The 16,540-nt window shown below is 44.9% G+C and overlaps 1 protein-coding gene across 5 annotated transcripts in view; it reads left to right on the top strand.

Annotated features, from left to right (window-relative positions):
• akap13 (A-kinase anchoring protein 13) overlaps positions 1 to 16,540 on the top strand; it is a 92,603-nt gene that overhangs the window by 11,986 nt on the left and 64,077 nt on the right. For all 5 annotated transcript variants that reach the window (XM_042109236.1, XM_042109238.1, XM_042109239.1 and 2 more), the window contains exons 2-4: positions 7,046 to 7,089; positions 13,134 to 13,287; positions 15,605 to 15,976. In XM_042109236.1, coding sequence (XP_041965170.1) covers positions 7,057 to 7,089; positions 13,134 to 13,287; positions 15,605 to 15,976 — 559 coding nt within the window. In that variant the 5' untranslated portion in view covers positions 7,046 to 7,056. The remainder of the gene's footprint in view (positions 1 to 7,045; positions 7,090 to 13,133; positions 13,288 to 15,604; positions 15,977 to 16,540) is intronic.

Genomic DNA, 16,540 nt, shown 5'->3' with positions numbered 1-16,540 from the left:
GGTCCATTCATGAGAATCTCTGGCAAAACACACACATGCACACGCACACGCACACACACACACACACACACACACACACACACACACACACACACACACACACACACACAGATACAGAGAACTTGGCACACTATACAGTCTTTCCACGTGTGTCTTGAGCCCTTTGCCATTAATGGTTTCTTTGCAGCGGACTCCTCTGTTTCCTGAAAGATTAGGTCTTCATAACAGACATCTGATGCGTTCTGTCATTCTAACTGTACATCCATAGTTTGAAGACAGATGTGGATGATTTCAGTGTTGTCATGCTGATAAAGACTGTGTGTGTGTGTGTCTGGATATGTGCATGTACGTGTGCATGCATACACATATTTTTGTCTGTGTGGTTGATAGTTTCTGGCTGATAAGAATCATTTTTGGAACTCATAAATTAGAGTTTGTTGATAAAAATCTAAATATCTACCATATGAAACGAACACTAAGTCATTGTTTTCGGAGATGTGTCTGTTTCCTGTGAAGGTCAGTCGAGAGAATGTCAAATAAATGACCTTAGAAATTGATTAACCCAATCAATTCCTTTTAGTTTAGTTTCAATTTGTCCTTTATAATATAAAGGAAATGCCAAATAAATTACAAAAGATCTTTTCTCTGCGTCTGAATGACTTACGTTCTGGGAATAGTTACATTTACACACAGAAAATGGTGACAAATGTAGGTGTATTCAGTCGTAATTGTTTTCACATGCTATTTCATGGTCTGACCGCACTAGCCCGCTAGTCAGACTCATCACTGCCTATTCCTCTTCTCATCTGTCACTATCCTGTCTTCACTGTTGCTCTTGTTCTGTGGCAGGATCACCCAGCTAAACACCCTCTCATTTTACCCTCCTAAACTTCCCTTGCATCTCTTGCTGATGCTCTTTTAGGGAGGCGCAAAGCACGGCCAAAAATACAAGCGTAATTATCGTGTTTATAAGAACGCAGGAAAAGCACAACATGGTGCGCATATCTCAGGGCTGCTGTTGCCCACTGCCTTCAGCATGACTGGGTGTGCTTGGGAGTTTGTTGTGCTTTGTGTTTGGGCTGAGTTCTGCTTTCCAGGGATGCTTGAGTGAGCTTCACAGTACTGCCCTGGCATAGACATGCAGGGCTGTTAAAGGATGGCCCAAGGCTCAAAGTCTTTGAAGATGTGTACACACACACACACACACACACACACACACATAAACACACACATAAACACAAACACACCCCTCATTTCTCCTCCGTTTGCTGTAGCATATGGCCAGATTCCTTCTACATTCTGGGAGTATATGCTCCGCTGTAGAATGTGGTCAGGTCAGGTCAGGGCCGAAAACTGTTCCAGTGTGAGCCTGCTGAAATCAAGTCTTGGAGCAGGAAGGCAGACCAGATGTATTGTTCACTTGTATCCTTGTGTCTGGTAGCAAGCTGGTGTGTGACCACTCTCTGCACTTTTTGCAGTGAATGGGAGGATGGACCATAATGGTAAGGTGACAAAAATGATTGCTAGCATCTCACATGAGGATTGCATTATGTCTCAGTTGCAGTTTCACCTAACTCCTAACTAATGTACGAAGGCCCAATGTTTTGGCCTACACATAAAATTTTGTACATTAAGTCTGCAGAAATGGTTTTCATGAAAGAAGCTAAATTATTTGGACGCCCTTCCACGCATACCCTTCAAATTGCCTGTGAGTGGCTTGGAATGTGTTTGCTGAGCCTAGGTGATCACATTGTAATCCTTGTGAATGATATCTCTTTAACTTAAACTGACACTAATTGATACACATTTAACAAATATTTTACCTGGTTGACATTAGACAGACAGACAGACAGACACAATATGATTTGCTATGAAGCTTTCATGGTAAACAGTTTGATGAATTGATTGCTCACAGCAACAATCTGTGCTTTGTGACGCTGCGATGTTCTGTGATGACCCTGCACCCAGGCACCGTGACCTGCCATTTGCCTGAGTCAGTGCATTCTGAAGAGAATTTAGCAAGTGTGGAATAATGGTGATGGCACATAAACATGATGGAGTGGGAGAGGCAGGGAAGGAAAGAGAGATAAGTAAAGGTAAATGCTAAACAGTGTGTGTGTGTTTGTGATTGTGTACAGATGGTTTGATGGGAGTGTGTATAATTAGACCCAGCTGATGATCCTCTGAGATCATCTCTTCCTGCCGTAACAGAAGCCCCTTTATGGAGCAGCAGAGGAACCACCTCACTCCCAGTCCCAGAGAGATACCTCCACACCCCCACATAACAGGGCTTGACCTCTCCTTACACACACACACACACACAGACACACAGATACACATACACACACACACTCTCTCTTTACAGATCTCTTTCTCTCTTCTTTCATGGATTGATTAACTCTATTCATTTAGTCTCTCTTTTCTTTATTTCGTTTCTTTCTCTATCTCTCTTCTTGTTGTTCCTATGTCTACCTGGCAAACGTTCTGTTTTTAACTATTGTTCTGGTCTATTTCAGGTCTTGTTTTCTGATATTCTTGTTATAATGTCCTTCAGCTGTCCGTGTGTTGAAGGCCTAAGGTTGTTATCCACACACACACACACACACACACACAAATACACATGCACAAATATACACACACATAGTTACACACACACACACACACACACACACAGCTATCCGTGTGTTGATGGCCAAAGTTGTTATCCTGCTCTCAGCTGCTTGTGTATGTTAGTTAGCATGTAGGGTTGTGCAAGAAGAAATTTAAATGGTGTGTTGACATGTATGTGTGGTTATTTGAATAGAAGTGTGTTTGTCACACTGTGTTTTGTATGCGTGTCGAGGTAGTTTTGTGTGTGTGTGTGTCTCGATGGTTGTGTGTGTCTGCGTCTATCTGTGCTTGTGTCGAGGTGGTTCTCTGTGTGTGTGTGTGTGTGTTTGTCTGTGTGTCAAGGTGGTTGTCTGTGTGTGTGTCTGTTTGAAGTGGTTGTGTGTCTATGTGTGTGTCTATGTATGTTTGCTCTCACCGTCCCATGTTAAAGCCCCCCAACCCCCAGCCCCCCCTGCTGTGCGGGTGTGGTGTCCCGGGCCCTCCTCCCCACTGGCCCAGCCCAATTAGCTTTGCCCCCGCCTGGTCTCCTCGCCTGCCCAAACAGCCTCCCCTGCCTCTGCCTGTAAGCTGATTGCCCGTAAGCCACTGGCAGTCTGCTGGTCAGCTTAGCCCGGTCGTGGGCCAGGATTCCCATGCATGAGGGATCCTCTCTACTTCTTAACCTGGCTGCACTCCGACAAGACCAGGCACTAAGGAGACAGAGACACTTTTTTTTAGTGAGTCAATGAGCAGATGAATGCCTGCTTGGAGCATGGGCCGCTAATTTGAAGCGCTTGAAGCGTGTCTGACGCGCTAGCTGCAGAAGATATGACGCAAATGAGGTCGCTGCCAGAGTGAGATGCATGCACCCCATTTGAAGCGCTGCTGATGATCCAAATCATGGAGAAGAAGGAGGATGGTGTTTATGTGTGGTTGTGAGTAGGCGAGGCTGCTGCACTGCTAGGATGAGATCGTGTCTCTCTAAGCCATTGGCAGGTACAACTAACAGGGTTATTGGGTGAGCAATTGGGTGGTCTGAGTGTTTGTTATCCAGTTAGTTGTCCTTCTTTTGTGTTTGTTTGTTTGTTTGTTTGTTTGTTACTGTAGGTATACTGTATGTGTGTTTACATGTGTTTCTGCACGTATGCATGAGCTTGTGTATCTCTATCACTGGCGGTAGCATCTTGCAGCAGGTTTTGCAGCATCTCTGTGCAGGAAGTGCTTTATGTGAGGTCACCATGTTCTCCTCAAACCAGCTCTCAGCGCGCTTCACACACTGTACAGCATTGTACGTTTTCTCCATATTTCAACTGGGTATTTCCCCAACGGTGTGTGTGTGTGGGAGGGTGTGTGCATGTGTGTCCATGGTCTATGATCTGTCTTCTAGTGTACTAAGTTTTCCTGTCCCGCAGGTCAGGTCAGTTCTAAGAAGTGTGTGTGTGTGTGTGTGTGTGTGTGTGTGTGTGTGCGTGCGTGTGCGCGTGTGTGTCTGTTGGTTGGGGGGGGGGGGGGGGCATTTTGTGCATGTGTGTCTATGGTCTAACTATGATCTGTCCTCTGGTTAATATACTAAGTTTTCCTGTCCCACAGGTCAGGTCAGTTCTAAGAAGTGTGTGTGTGAGAGGGAGAGAGCGAGAGAGAGAGAAAAAAAGATTCTGCACATGTCAGTCAACAATGCAGAGTAGGAATGCTCATGACATTCCTAACCTTACCACAATGACTGAAAGGCACCTTTTTATTAGACCTTCAAGCATCATGGTGAATGTTTTATTAGTTCTAGTTATTACAAGAATATATTATGCTTGTGTCACACATGCTGGCTCAGGCATATGAAACATAAGGGAGGTCCACGTAAAAGTAACAATAAAGCATATTTATTAAATAATTATAGAAAAGTCAGTATGTGGAAGCTAAAAGGTAAAGTGTAGTGCATAGTGTCTAGGGGTATGAGTACAAGTGTTCGACAACATAACAAAACATAATGTAAGCACTATAACGACGGCCGAGAGGAGAGGGAGTCCATCTGCATCCTGAGAGCGGGCCCTTTTAACGTCTGGCTCATCAGGACCAACCACAGCACACCTGTGCACACCTGCACAGCACACCTGTGCACACCGGCATGGCTACAGCCCCCTGCTGGAAGATGGAAATATTTACAAAAAAAGGGGGAGGGTTGGTGCAGGTCTGACAGGGTACTGACACTTGTAATGTAATATGCATGCAAATAGCACGTTTATGGCTGTCTTGTGTGTTGAGATATCACTCATACACTTGTGATGCTTGATGATGTGCTGGTTGAGTTGGAGCCAGTCAGTTGTGTCTACAGTATGGGTCAGGGCAAAGAAAAGGGCAAGGGACCCTTGCTTCACCTGCACTGTCTGTGCTTAAGAACCGTGCTACTGTGTGACTATATTTCACCACAGCATTTGCTGTCATGTTGTAGGAAACCCTCTTTTGCCATATCTGCAGTTTCTGTTTTAGCCAAGTGTGTGAGAAGATTTGACAATTTCATTGCAGTTATGCACATGAAAAAGCAGAGCAGGAGGGATGTAAGTGTGTGTGGGAAGAAGTAGCTTTTTACACTCTGATGGCAATAGCTCCTCAGGAATCTCCACTGTGACAAATGCAAATGTAGGAATGTCTGGATATGGTCTGGCTTTTGTGCTCTACTCACTGTGGTCAATAGGCATGTTCTGGACCTCTTTATAGCTTTAAGCTCTTGGCGAGTGAGTTGGCGCAAAGTGAAAGAACAGCATTCAGAGGTTCACTTGTGGATATTTATGTGATGAGAGAGAGAGAGAGTGTGTGTGTGTGTGAGGGAGAGGGGGGGCACAAGAGAAAGTATTTGTAGCATATATGAGATGGTAAATAAGGGGATCTTGTTAACTGAAGCATCTCTAGCCAAAAGGCCTGTTTGGAGCTCTCTGTTGGGTTCTGAGATAAGGCTTTCTGTTGTATTGTGCCTTTAGACTGGTGTGTGTGTGTGTGTGTGTGTGTGTGTGTGAGAGAGAGAGAGTTCTTAGTTTGGTCCTAAGATGCTGCTTCTGGTTGCAGAGGGCCCTTAGACTAGAGAATGTGTTTGGAGGTCTCTGTTTGGTGCAGACAGGGGACTTCCTGTTGAGTGTGTGTGTGCTCCCATTTGGGTCCTGAGAGTGGACTTCCTGTTGTGTCTGGTGTTTACCCTGTCCTGACAGCTGTCCCCCATTCATAGAACAAAATTGCTTATCCCGTTCACGAGCTAATGTGGTTACGCCCTTGGCTAGTGTAGCCTACGTTGCTAATCAACAGCATAGCACCCGCCACTGTCAAAACTAGTCACCACAAATCACCCGTGTAGTTCTAAACAAAATAATGAATTGAATCAAAGCAAATCTCAAAAAGGCAGCATATTTTGGCGCGCTGTAACAAGGGCAACACTTCATCTTAAAGCAGTAAGATAGCAGCACAGTGGCACATCATCTTGTATATCTGTGATAAGTGTAAACACCCCGGACTCCAGGACATGTGCTAGTGTTTATAGGAGTCACATTGGGCGTGTTTGTTCGTTTCCTCACCTCATAATGACTCTGTAACAAATGCCAATTTACTATAATTATATGAGTAGCTCTCTTTGCTAATTTATGGGTGATACATTTTTTTTTAACTCAGACTGAAATGGCTATTTTATTCTCCTCATGTAGCAGCTTTGCAGCTATGTTTAGTTTCTAGATACAAATATTGGAAAGCAGTAGATATTTGAAAGCTATACATAGTTTTTTTTTTATGTTGTGAAGACTTGTAGTGAAGTTTATGGGTTAAATAGCCATAATGCAGTAGACTGGTGGTAATGACCTGTGGGATGTGTTTGTACAAGCCAGGTGGCTGTTTGGCCTTTAAATATACTGAGCACTTCCTATACTTTTTTGTTTTGTATTGCTTTTGTTTTTTAGTTTTGTTTTGTTAGTTTTTTTGTTTATTTACAACTGTCCACCTGCATTCATAGTGTTGACCTAGAGCAGTAAGTGTGTCAGAGATGTTTACCTGTCCCTCGCCATGCCAACCCACTGAGGAAGTGCACAGGCTTAATGTCTTGTTTTTTTTCACTGCCTGCGTTGTTTCAGAGTTCCCACTAAGCTGATTTCCCCTGGCAGTAGTGTTTTGCACTTCAACTCCTGGGGTGTGCGTGGATTAGTAGCTCTGTCCAACAGCAGGGGACTGACCGCTCTTCTGACCCAGGCTGGGTCAGTGGAGATTATGCTGTCTATGGAGAAGGAGAAGGATCTTCTCGTCTCTGTTCTCTAGCAAACTTGTGTGTGTGTGTGTGTGTGTGCGTGTGTGTGTGTGAGAGAGAGAGTGTTTGTGCGCACGTGTGTGTATTGTTGTGTTTATGAGTAACCCCAGCCAGTGTGCTAAATTGACTTAATTCATGTGACATTATTGTAGCATGATTCTAATCATCTCTTTTCTCTCCCAACAGTGGCTTGGGTCATGAAACTGAGTCCACAGCAAGCTCCGTTATATGTAAGTATTTTATCCTCCCCCCCCACTACTGCTCTGTGGCTACACTAACCTGCCGTAATAGCTGTTGTCTTGTTCATTTGTGTGTGTGTTTGTGAAGTTGAGGCTTGTAATTTCATTTTGAAAATTGAGTTCAGTTGCAAGTGACTTGTGGCCAAAGACAGTGCTTGTGTGGGGAAAGGTGTCAGGGGTTTTCTCTGAAGCACATGAGTAGGCTGTGGAGATTCCTGTGTGTATGTAGAGCTTTTGTTCTTGCCTGCCTACTAAAACTCATGTTTGGTGAACTTTAGCCTGAGACTGTGCACATCACAAATGCATTTCTAGATCACACACACACACACACACACACACACACACACACACACACACACACACACACACACACACACACACACACACACACACGCACAGAGGCTTTTATAATGTTACATTCATCTGCAATGATTTACATGATTATTATATCATGTGGGCAAGATATTCACAGTATTATTATTATTATCACAGTGCATAAGCATCTGCAAAATAACAAAACAATGAATGCAAAAATTACAAATTTCAGTAAAGTTAATCTATGCACAATACATAACGAAAAAGACCAACATATGTAAATAAATGTGAATAATTGTTGGACCTCTATGTTTAGTTGTAAAGCCGAGGGGTCAGTCCCTTGACAATGTGCCTTTTCTATTTTCCTTTACTCTGATTGGCTGTACAAGCCAACAGGTGCACATCCATCAAACCTGAACATCAGGAAAGAGCACATATGTTGTTTACACATTCTTTTGCCCACTGCTGTTCTTGCCACTGTCACCATTCTGCTCTGGACACTGAGGCACTTTATGACTATTTTAATTGTTTCTGGTGCTGTATGAAGTTGCATTGATTGAATTCAGTTCACTCACTGTAGCCATTTGAACGGAGTTGAATGAAACCCCAAATTATAGCGGGCATCGAATGCCTAAGTGGAGGGTTCACATTATCTTTTCCTTAGGGCTTCCTCAGTTGCTTCTTCTGAGCCTTGGAACATCAAAAGTGGGCGTCATTGTCTTTGCTCCATGGGCCATCTTACTGTGGGAAAACATAATTAATAAATAAATAAATATGAAGCTGCAAATTTGGCCTCAAACGATACATGTTTGGTTACTCCAGAAATGCTAGTATCGTATACAGAGGGCTAGGTTCTTTTGCATTATCTTTAGCAATCAGAGATAAATACAGTAGATATTCAGTGGTATTAAACTGCATAGTAATGGTCACTTGTGTAACTACTTGTAACAACTTAATACCTACTAATACTAATGCAGTACTTTCTTAAACATCGGTGTAGGTCTGTTCATCTGATCACTGACTTTATAGTAAATTACAACATCTGACCACTGGGGGCAAACTCCTCTGGATAGACCAGTCAGATCCACTGTTGTGTGCACAATTTTGGATGCTTATATTATTACTGTGAAAAAAATAAATACAACATTTTTAATTGTAGCCAATTGGTGCAGAAGTGTGTTTGTGGTAAGAATATTTTGGTAAGAATATTTTGTGTTCACATGCATGTGGACTATATATATTTGTGTGTGTGTGTTTGTCTGTCACCATGTATCTGTGTGCTTGTGGTAACAACTGCATGCAGTGCCTCTGCAGCTGCATCTGGTGCTACCTGTGCTTCCTGTGCCTTACAGGTGTTGCTAGGCAGCAGAAAAAACATTTTTTTTTTTTTTTTTTTAGAGGTTTAACTCTGTTGAGATGCGGCTAAGATGAGACTTTGCAATGTGACTTACTTCAAATTGCAAAGTCTAGTTGTCCCTTAAGCCTCCCTCTGTGGACATTTCCAGATAGTGAGAAATGTATTTGTCGTAGGGTATGTGATGTAAATTGTGTGATGGTGTGATGTAAATTGTGGGCTCTGGACAGAAACGCACATATGGTGAGCACAGTCGGCCTGGTCAGTGAGGTTCTCTTCGGAGGCCGGCAGAGCTGGCACAGTCTGGCCGTCTGGGTCACAGCTGTGGACATTATCAGTGGGTTGTTCACTGTGCAGAGGCAGATTCAGCAGGATCACACAGGTGTGTGTGTGTGTGTCTGTGTCTGTGTCTGTGTGTGTGGCAAGGATGTGCATCTGTGTGTGTGTCTTTGTTTATGTTAAGGGCTTGAGTCAGTGTGTAGCCCTCATGAACCCTGTTGCCTTGCTGGGCCCTGACCCTGTGCAGTCTGGGTCAGTTTAAGAGTTCTACAGGGTGGAGTTAGAGGGCTTGGATGAAGTATATGTGCCCTGTAGAAGAGTGTTTGGACTAGAGCAAGCAGCTGAATAAAGTATTCAAACTACACAACCTTGTGTTGAACACACACACACACACACACACACACACACACACACACACACACACACACACACACACACACACACACACACAGAGACTCACTCTCACACCGGAGGTTGTAGTTGAATGTGACATCGCAATAGCAGTGCGAGTTATATGCCTCATGAACTATAACTATATAGAGTCTTATAAAACAGACTCTTCATAAATAAATCATTTCCTCATCAGTACCTAAAAAGAGCGAGGGCTGTTCCCTCACAGGTGGTCTGTAGTAGTCTGTGTGGTTTGTTTATTTTCTGGCCTCTGGCAGCCGCACAGCCCCTACACCCCCCCCCCCCCCCTCCAACACGGCTCGCCCATATTGGGCTGCTGTTGACATCTCTACATCTCTAGGTCTAAAAATGCTCCTGCATCTGTCTAGAGCTGCCCAGCACAAGTGCCCAGAAGTGCTCCAGGCCCCCGGGGGAGTCATGTGATTGGCTAAAGTTTAGCGGAGGAGTCGTGTGATTGGCTGATAATGCCTTTGGGGGGCCTCGGCTTGAGGAGCGGCCGTGCGTCTGCAGCTGGTCTTGTGCACGGCTGAACGCAGCGAGCTGCATGACCTTTTGTGTCTCCATGAGTTTCTCCGCTCAAAAGCCGCCTTCTGGCCACTCTGATGGGAGTGTCTGGGAAGCGTTAGCTACCCACAGAGACCTCATGATCCCCCCCCCCCACCCCACAAAGCCATTACTTCTTCCACCCCTGCAGTCACAGAGCTGTCACCGTGCTGGTTGACAAAAAAGGCAATATTGTTTGATGTGAAGTGGATTCTTGGCAGGCTAATATATGCACAATATGTAAGTTTTGTCACTTTTGTGTTTTGGCTGAGCCTGGATGCTATACTAAGACCTCTTGCATCTCTGTTTTCATGCAGACATGTACACACGTCTACGACAATTAGAATGCTTATGCGAGGCGCATAAATGTCAACTGCCCATTTACATTCTATACCTTTATTCATTCAGCAGACACCTTTTTTTCAAAGCGATTTACGTGTCAATTATCTTAGAAGGGCCATAGTCCCCGGAGCAACTCAGGGTTAAGTGCCTTGCTCAAGGGCACAGCGGTGAAAGCCGGAAGTTGACAGCTCTCTAGCTACTATGCTACCACGGCCCTACATTCTAAGAAAGTGTAGAGCATGTAATAGTTCTGTTGTTCTGAGACCAACAAGTTCAGCACTCAAATTGTTTTGACGCTGGCGCTCCAACTGTTCCGCTGCGGAACCATAGCGAACAATAGGAACTCTGCCGCTTTCCGCCAGCCAGTGTGGTGATCCCTGCCTTTAATGTGTGTGATCAGTGATCCAAGCCTTTGATGCAGGTATGCGATGAGTGAAGAACCTGCAACAACCCTTTGATGATTTCACTCACGCTGTGCTTGCACACCTTTCAAGAGCATTTGGTTTCAGAAAACTGACAAATATATAGAGAGAGAGAACACTAGAGAGAAGGACATAAAGCGAACAGCCAAACAAAGAGACGTGTGTGTGTGTGTGCACGTGCGCGCATGTGTGTGCTGGGGTGGGCGTGGAGGCTGGGTCGTAACCTTGCTGTGTACCCGTCACCTCCTGTGTCATCACTGCATCACTGGCAGCCTCAAAAGGCAGGTGTGCTGACAGGCGAAGGACTCCACCCACTCACCTGACATCAGACTGACCGCCCCCCTGCGGAGCCAGTTCACCTCACAGCACCTGTGGTGCCTGAAGGCAGGGCCATGGCTGAGTTCTTTGTTCTCATTGTGGCTGTTTATGTTTTGTGAGCTACTATGTTTCACATGTTGTGTATTGATGTTTTGTTCATACTCTATTCATACACTTTTTTCATAAACTATCATCCATAGTTCTTATATATGTAGCTACTGTACCAATGTCTGCATATATGGCTGTATATCTTCATATACAGTCTTTGGTAGCTTCATATGCTGCATATGATGTGTAATGTATGAACTATTTTTATATAGTTGTATTGTATTTTTGTGTAGTTTCTGTAGTATTGGTGTGTATTAGGCCTAGTTTTTAAATAGCTGTTAAGTAGGACATTTTTTCTGTTTTTATTATTGTAGTCATTGTTGTCAACATCTGGTCTTTTGAAATGGTGCAGGCCACCTAAAGCTCAGAAGAGCAGATAAAGCACTAAATATAAAGCACAGGTCTTAGTAGATAACCCTCCACATAGCTGAACAGAGGCTTGGCAGGCAGTAGAGCCAGCCAGCTGCTAATCTAATCTGCAGCTATAGAGGGAGGCCAGTGTGGAGGCCGTGGTTTAGCATGGACATTGTGTGGGCTCTGTGAAGACAGTGGTTTAGCATGGACATTGGAGGGCAGGCTGTGTGAAGGCAGTGGTTTAGCATGGACATTGGAGGGCAGGCTGTGTGAAGGCAGTGGTTTAGCATGGACATTGTGTGGGCTCTGTGAAGGCAGTGGTTTAGCATGGACATTGGAGGGCAGGCTGTGTGAAGGCAGTGGTTTAGCATGGACATTGTGTTGGCTCTGTGAAGGCAGTGGTTTAGCATGGACATTGGAGGGCAGGCTGTGTGAAGGCAGTGGTTTAGCATGGACATTGTTTAGGTTGTGTGAAGGCAGTGGTTTAGCATGGAAATTGTGTGGGCTGTGTGAAGGCAGTGGTTTAGCATGGACATTGTGTGGGCTCTGTGAAGGCAATGGTTTAGCATGGACATTGTTTAGGCTGTGTGAAGGCAATGGTTTAGCATGGACATTGTTTGGGCTGTGTGAAGGCAGTGGTTTAGCATGGACATTGTGTGGGCTGTGTGAAGGCAGTGGTTTAGCATGGACATTGGAGGGTGAGCTGTGTGATGGCAGTGGTTTAGCAGAGTTGGCCTGTGTGTTGGCTACTGGAGTTGCCTGTGTAAGAGGGACCTGCAGGGGGACGGGGTTGGGTCCAGTGGAGGATGTGACCTTTAGGAGAATGTTTGCAGCCGTATCATGTGGACCTTTACTGTCAGACGTCTCTTTTCCAGCTCACACACACGCAGAGTGGTGTGGCAACATGAGAAGAAGAGACCATGGCCTCAGCGAAGAGAGATAGAAAGCAAAACACACACAAGCTCTCTCTCTCTCTCTCTCTCTCTCTCTCTCTCTCATATTCACTTACTCTCTCACACACACATACACACACAGACACACACACAGAAGTCCTGTAATTACATTAGGTGGGGTAATTACAGGTCCCTGGTTGTTTATATTGCCTTGTTTTCAAGCTCAGTGGTGCTGAGTTCAGGACAGGTGCCTGTGTTATTCGAGGTTCTTAAATGTCTGATAGTGCTATTGCGCGTTGATATCCTGCTGTGTGTGTGTGTGGATATATCCATACAGCAGAAGAAGAAGATTATTTATATTTATATATTAATATTTGCATATATGTACTGTATATTTATCAGTTTCTGGCATCACATTTTGGACTGTCCTGATTTACTTTTAGTTGCTTTAGTTGCACTCTGATTACACGTTGCAAACATCTTCTCAACTTCCAATAAACACATCTACTTATAGAGCCCGTGTTTGCTGGATACACCATTCTCTGGTGTGTGCGTGTGTGTGTATAGTTCTCCTTTAGATGGCAGTATGTGCATACCTCAGTGTGTGGACATATATTCTGTGTGTCTGTATTTGTATGCATGTATTTATGTTAATTGATGTCTGATTTTGTGTGTGTGTGTGTTCTCCTTCCTCAGGGTGAGTGTGTGCTGACAGTCCAGCTGTGTGATGATGAGTGCGGTGAGGAAGAGGAGGAGGTGGAGTTCTATCTGCTGTTCGCAGGCTCCACTCAGCGGCATCTGGCTAGCACCCTCCGGATCAGTCAGGTCACCCTGCAGGCCATCTGTCCAGGTGAGTCCCCCTAACCCCTACACCTTCATCCAGGTGAGACACATTACTCGTCCAGGTGAGACAAATTAACCCCAACACACTTGTCCAGGTGAGACACATTAACCCCAACACACTTGTCCAGGTGAGACAAATTAACCCCAACACACTTGTCCAGGTGAGACAAATTAACCTCAACACCTCCATCCAGGTGAGACAAATTAACCTCAACACCTCCATCCAGGTGAGACAAATTAACCCAAACACACTTGTCCAGGTGAGACACATTAATCCCAACACACTCGTCCAGGTGAGACACATTAACCCTGTGAGAGAGAGGCTTTGCAACCCCCAACTCACATTTAAGGGATGGGCGTGTCCAGAAAACTCCAGTGGTTGAAGGGTTGGCAGACAACAAATAGCTCTCGAGTTTTAAGTGATAAAGGTGCAGGTTTATTTACAGTGCGCAGGTGCAATATATGAAATAACAAACAAACAAAAATACTTTGAAAAAGAAAAGAAAACTGGCCATCATAGGCATTACAAACTCACACATTCAGCCTCGCAGCAAGCTGACGCAGTACTCTGCCATTCCAAACTACCTCCCCTTCCACTCTCTCTTTCTCCCTTAAATAGGCCTACCAATCAAAAGTGAATTGGTAGAGCTCACTATCCAACCGGGTGGAATAGATGAGGAATAACTATGGACCTTTTCCATACACATACATAACATATGACACAACACATAATTTTACCATACAAAGTACATAAATGGCCACACATATACTTTACATACAGACAGGGACTTTACATGCAACAATCAGAACAAATAATAAACTAATTAAACACACGCCAACTCACCACCCCCCGCGCCAAACAACCCACTTTCCACTGTCCCGGGACAGTGAATAAGGAACTGGCTCCAATGCGGTTCGTGTTTCCCCAGGGGACCAGTATTCGGACGTACCCAGCAGAACGTTGGCAAACAAGATGCGTGAGTGTTGTGTATGTTTCAAAAGTGAGTTTATTGCTACTACGGAATGAACAATGGAGCTGAATCAGTGGGTACCTCACTGTTCGCTATGTATGTTGATAAATAAATGTAGTAGACTGAACTGACATGCATTGTGGTTGTTTTAAATGTAATGTTTGTAGCGGTCGCTAGCACGGTAGGCTTTGAAACGCCGTGGGTCGGTGTATGTGATGCACGTCGGGAACTGTATGCGTTTATCAGTGTATATGCTATGTGGGAGCTGCGTGTAGGGAATTAAGGCTCACTAACGGTGAGACCCGTGAAAGCGAGACCTTCGCTTTTCACAAACCCCAACACACTCGTCCAGGTGAGACACATTAACCACAACACACTCGTTCAGGTGAGAGACATTAACCCCAACACACTCGTCCAGGTGAGACAACAAGAGTAATTAGTGTAGCTGTGCAGCCAGATGATATAATCAAAGGTAATGTACAGGCCTCTGCGAAAAATATGATTTTTATTAGGTTGAGTTTCTTTTACTGTGTATGGGAAAAACAAGTGGCTCTGGGACCAGTTGGATGAGATGGCCAAATTCGTATCCAACTCCCATAAGCAACTGAACTGGTGAAATATATTGCACTGGAGGTGAAATGTGGCATAGATTTGCCAATTTGCCAGTATTCAATGAATGCCCAGTACTGTGTATACAAAATAGAAATGTTTATACACATTATAAAGTTTTTTTGTAAAACATTTTAAACTTGTACCATTGTTATTAACACTATTTTGCTTAACATAGGCTTACCCATTCTTAAACAGAAACTGTCAAAACTATTGTAATTCTGTATGTTGCTTTGGACGAAAGTGTCTGCCAAATTACCATAACCATAATAACCAACACATGGGGCTTGTGGGCTTGCTTTATGCTTGGTTGCTAATACATGAACAGAAGCTTTCAGCTAAGGCTTACTACATGCTAAAATAAACACAGTGACCACAGGTGTGTTGTTCATCCACTGAGCAATGTGTGTGCAGTTGATGTGTTTAAAGACATGCTTCACTGAGAAGTTCAGTTCAGATATACATTACCAAGTAAGACATGTGTAAACAGAACTGGTTTTTGACCTCACTTTATCATACATAGCCTACTGTTGCAGCCTGGAATATAAGTTCTGCTTTATTACCATAAATAGAAATTCTCTCTCTCTCTCTCCCCCTCCCTCTCTCTCTCTCTCTCTCTCTCTCTCTCTCTCTCTCTCTCTCTCTCTCTCTCTCTCTCTCTCTCTCTCTCTCTCTCTCTCTCTCTCTCTCTCTCTCTCTCTCTCTCTCTCTCTCTCTCCCCCTCCCCCTCCCTCTCTCCGTCAGCTCATGACTCCAGTGAGGTGGTGCAGGTGACCCTGTGTTCTGCGCGGCCGGGTGGCTCGGTGGATGCCCTGGCTGAAGAATGTTTCCAGTTCGTGCAGGACCTGGCCTGGGACATGGCCCAGTTCCTGGTGAGCAGGGCTGGCGGCGGTGGTAGCGAAGGCAGCCAGGAGGGGGCGCTGTTGCTGGACGAGTGTCAGATCCCCCTGCAGGAATGCGAGTGGCTGGACTCCAACCTGGCGCAGGCGCTGCGGCACCTGCAGCTACCACACGGCTGGAGTGTGCTGGACACAAAGATGGGCGCGCACGCCGACGACACTCAGGTGGACGCACCTCTGAGCATAGACGACCGTCCTCACGTCAGCACAGGACTGGGTGAGTCTGCCTCCACTTGCAGAACTTTTTTTTTTGGGGGGGGGCAGGAAGCGAGTGGGAGAGAGAGTTGGGGGGGGGGGGGGGGGGGGTGTTCCGGAAAGGACCACGGGGCGGGAATCGAACCTGGCGTACGGTGCAGGTGCCACAGCTGGGGCCCACTTGCAGAACTTTAAACCTGCAAACATTTGTTAGACATCTGCTCCAAATTGTTGTCAGAAGATGAATGGCACATTAGAAGATGATGAGGACAGAGATGGGAGACTACACTTATTTTAATATGACCTTTGACCCTTCAGGTGCAAGAGGTTACCACTTTCCAGGGCTTACGGGAAATGTTACAATTTATAGTAATGCCCTATGGTCTGCATGGTGCTACAGTAGCCTTGCAGCACATGATGAACTAGGAGCTAGAAGTCAGTGTTCAGGATCCATAACTCACAATTGTAGCACACATGATGCCTGAAAGATGTGTCTGTCTGTCCTTTGGGTGAGAATCTCTATCTCTGCCTATAGGACAAAGAAATGTAATGGATATACAGTATTTACCTGTTATTGTACATCATT

Source organism: Alosa sapidissima, chromosome 11, assembly GCF_018492685.1.
Source record: "Alosa sapidissima isolate fAloSap1 chromosome 11, fAloSap1.pri, whole genome shotgun sequence".
NCBI classification, from domain to species: domain Eukaryota; kingdom Metazoa; phylum Chordata; class Actinopteri; order Clupeiformes; family Clupeidae; genus Alosa; species Alosa sapidissima.
This window is presented reverse-complemented; position numbering and strand designations above follow the sequence as displayed.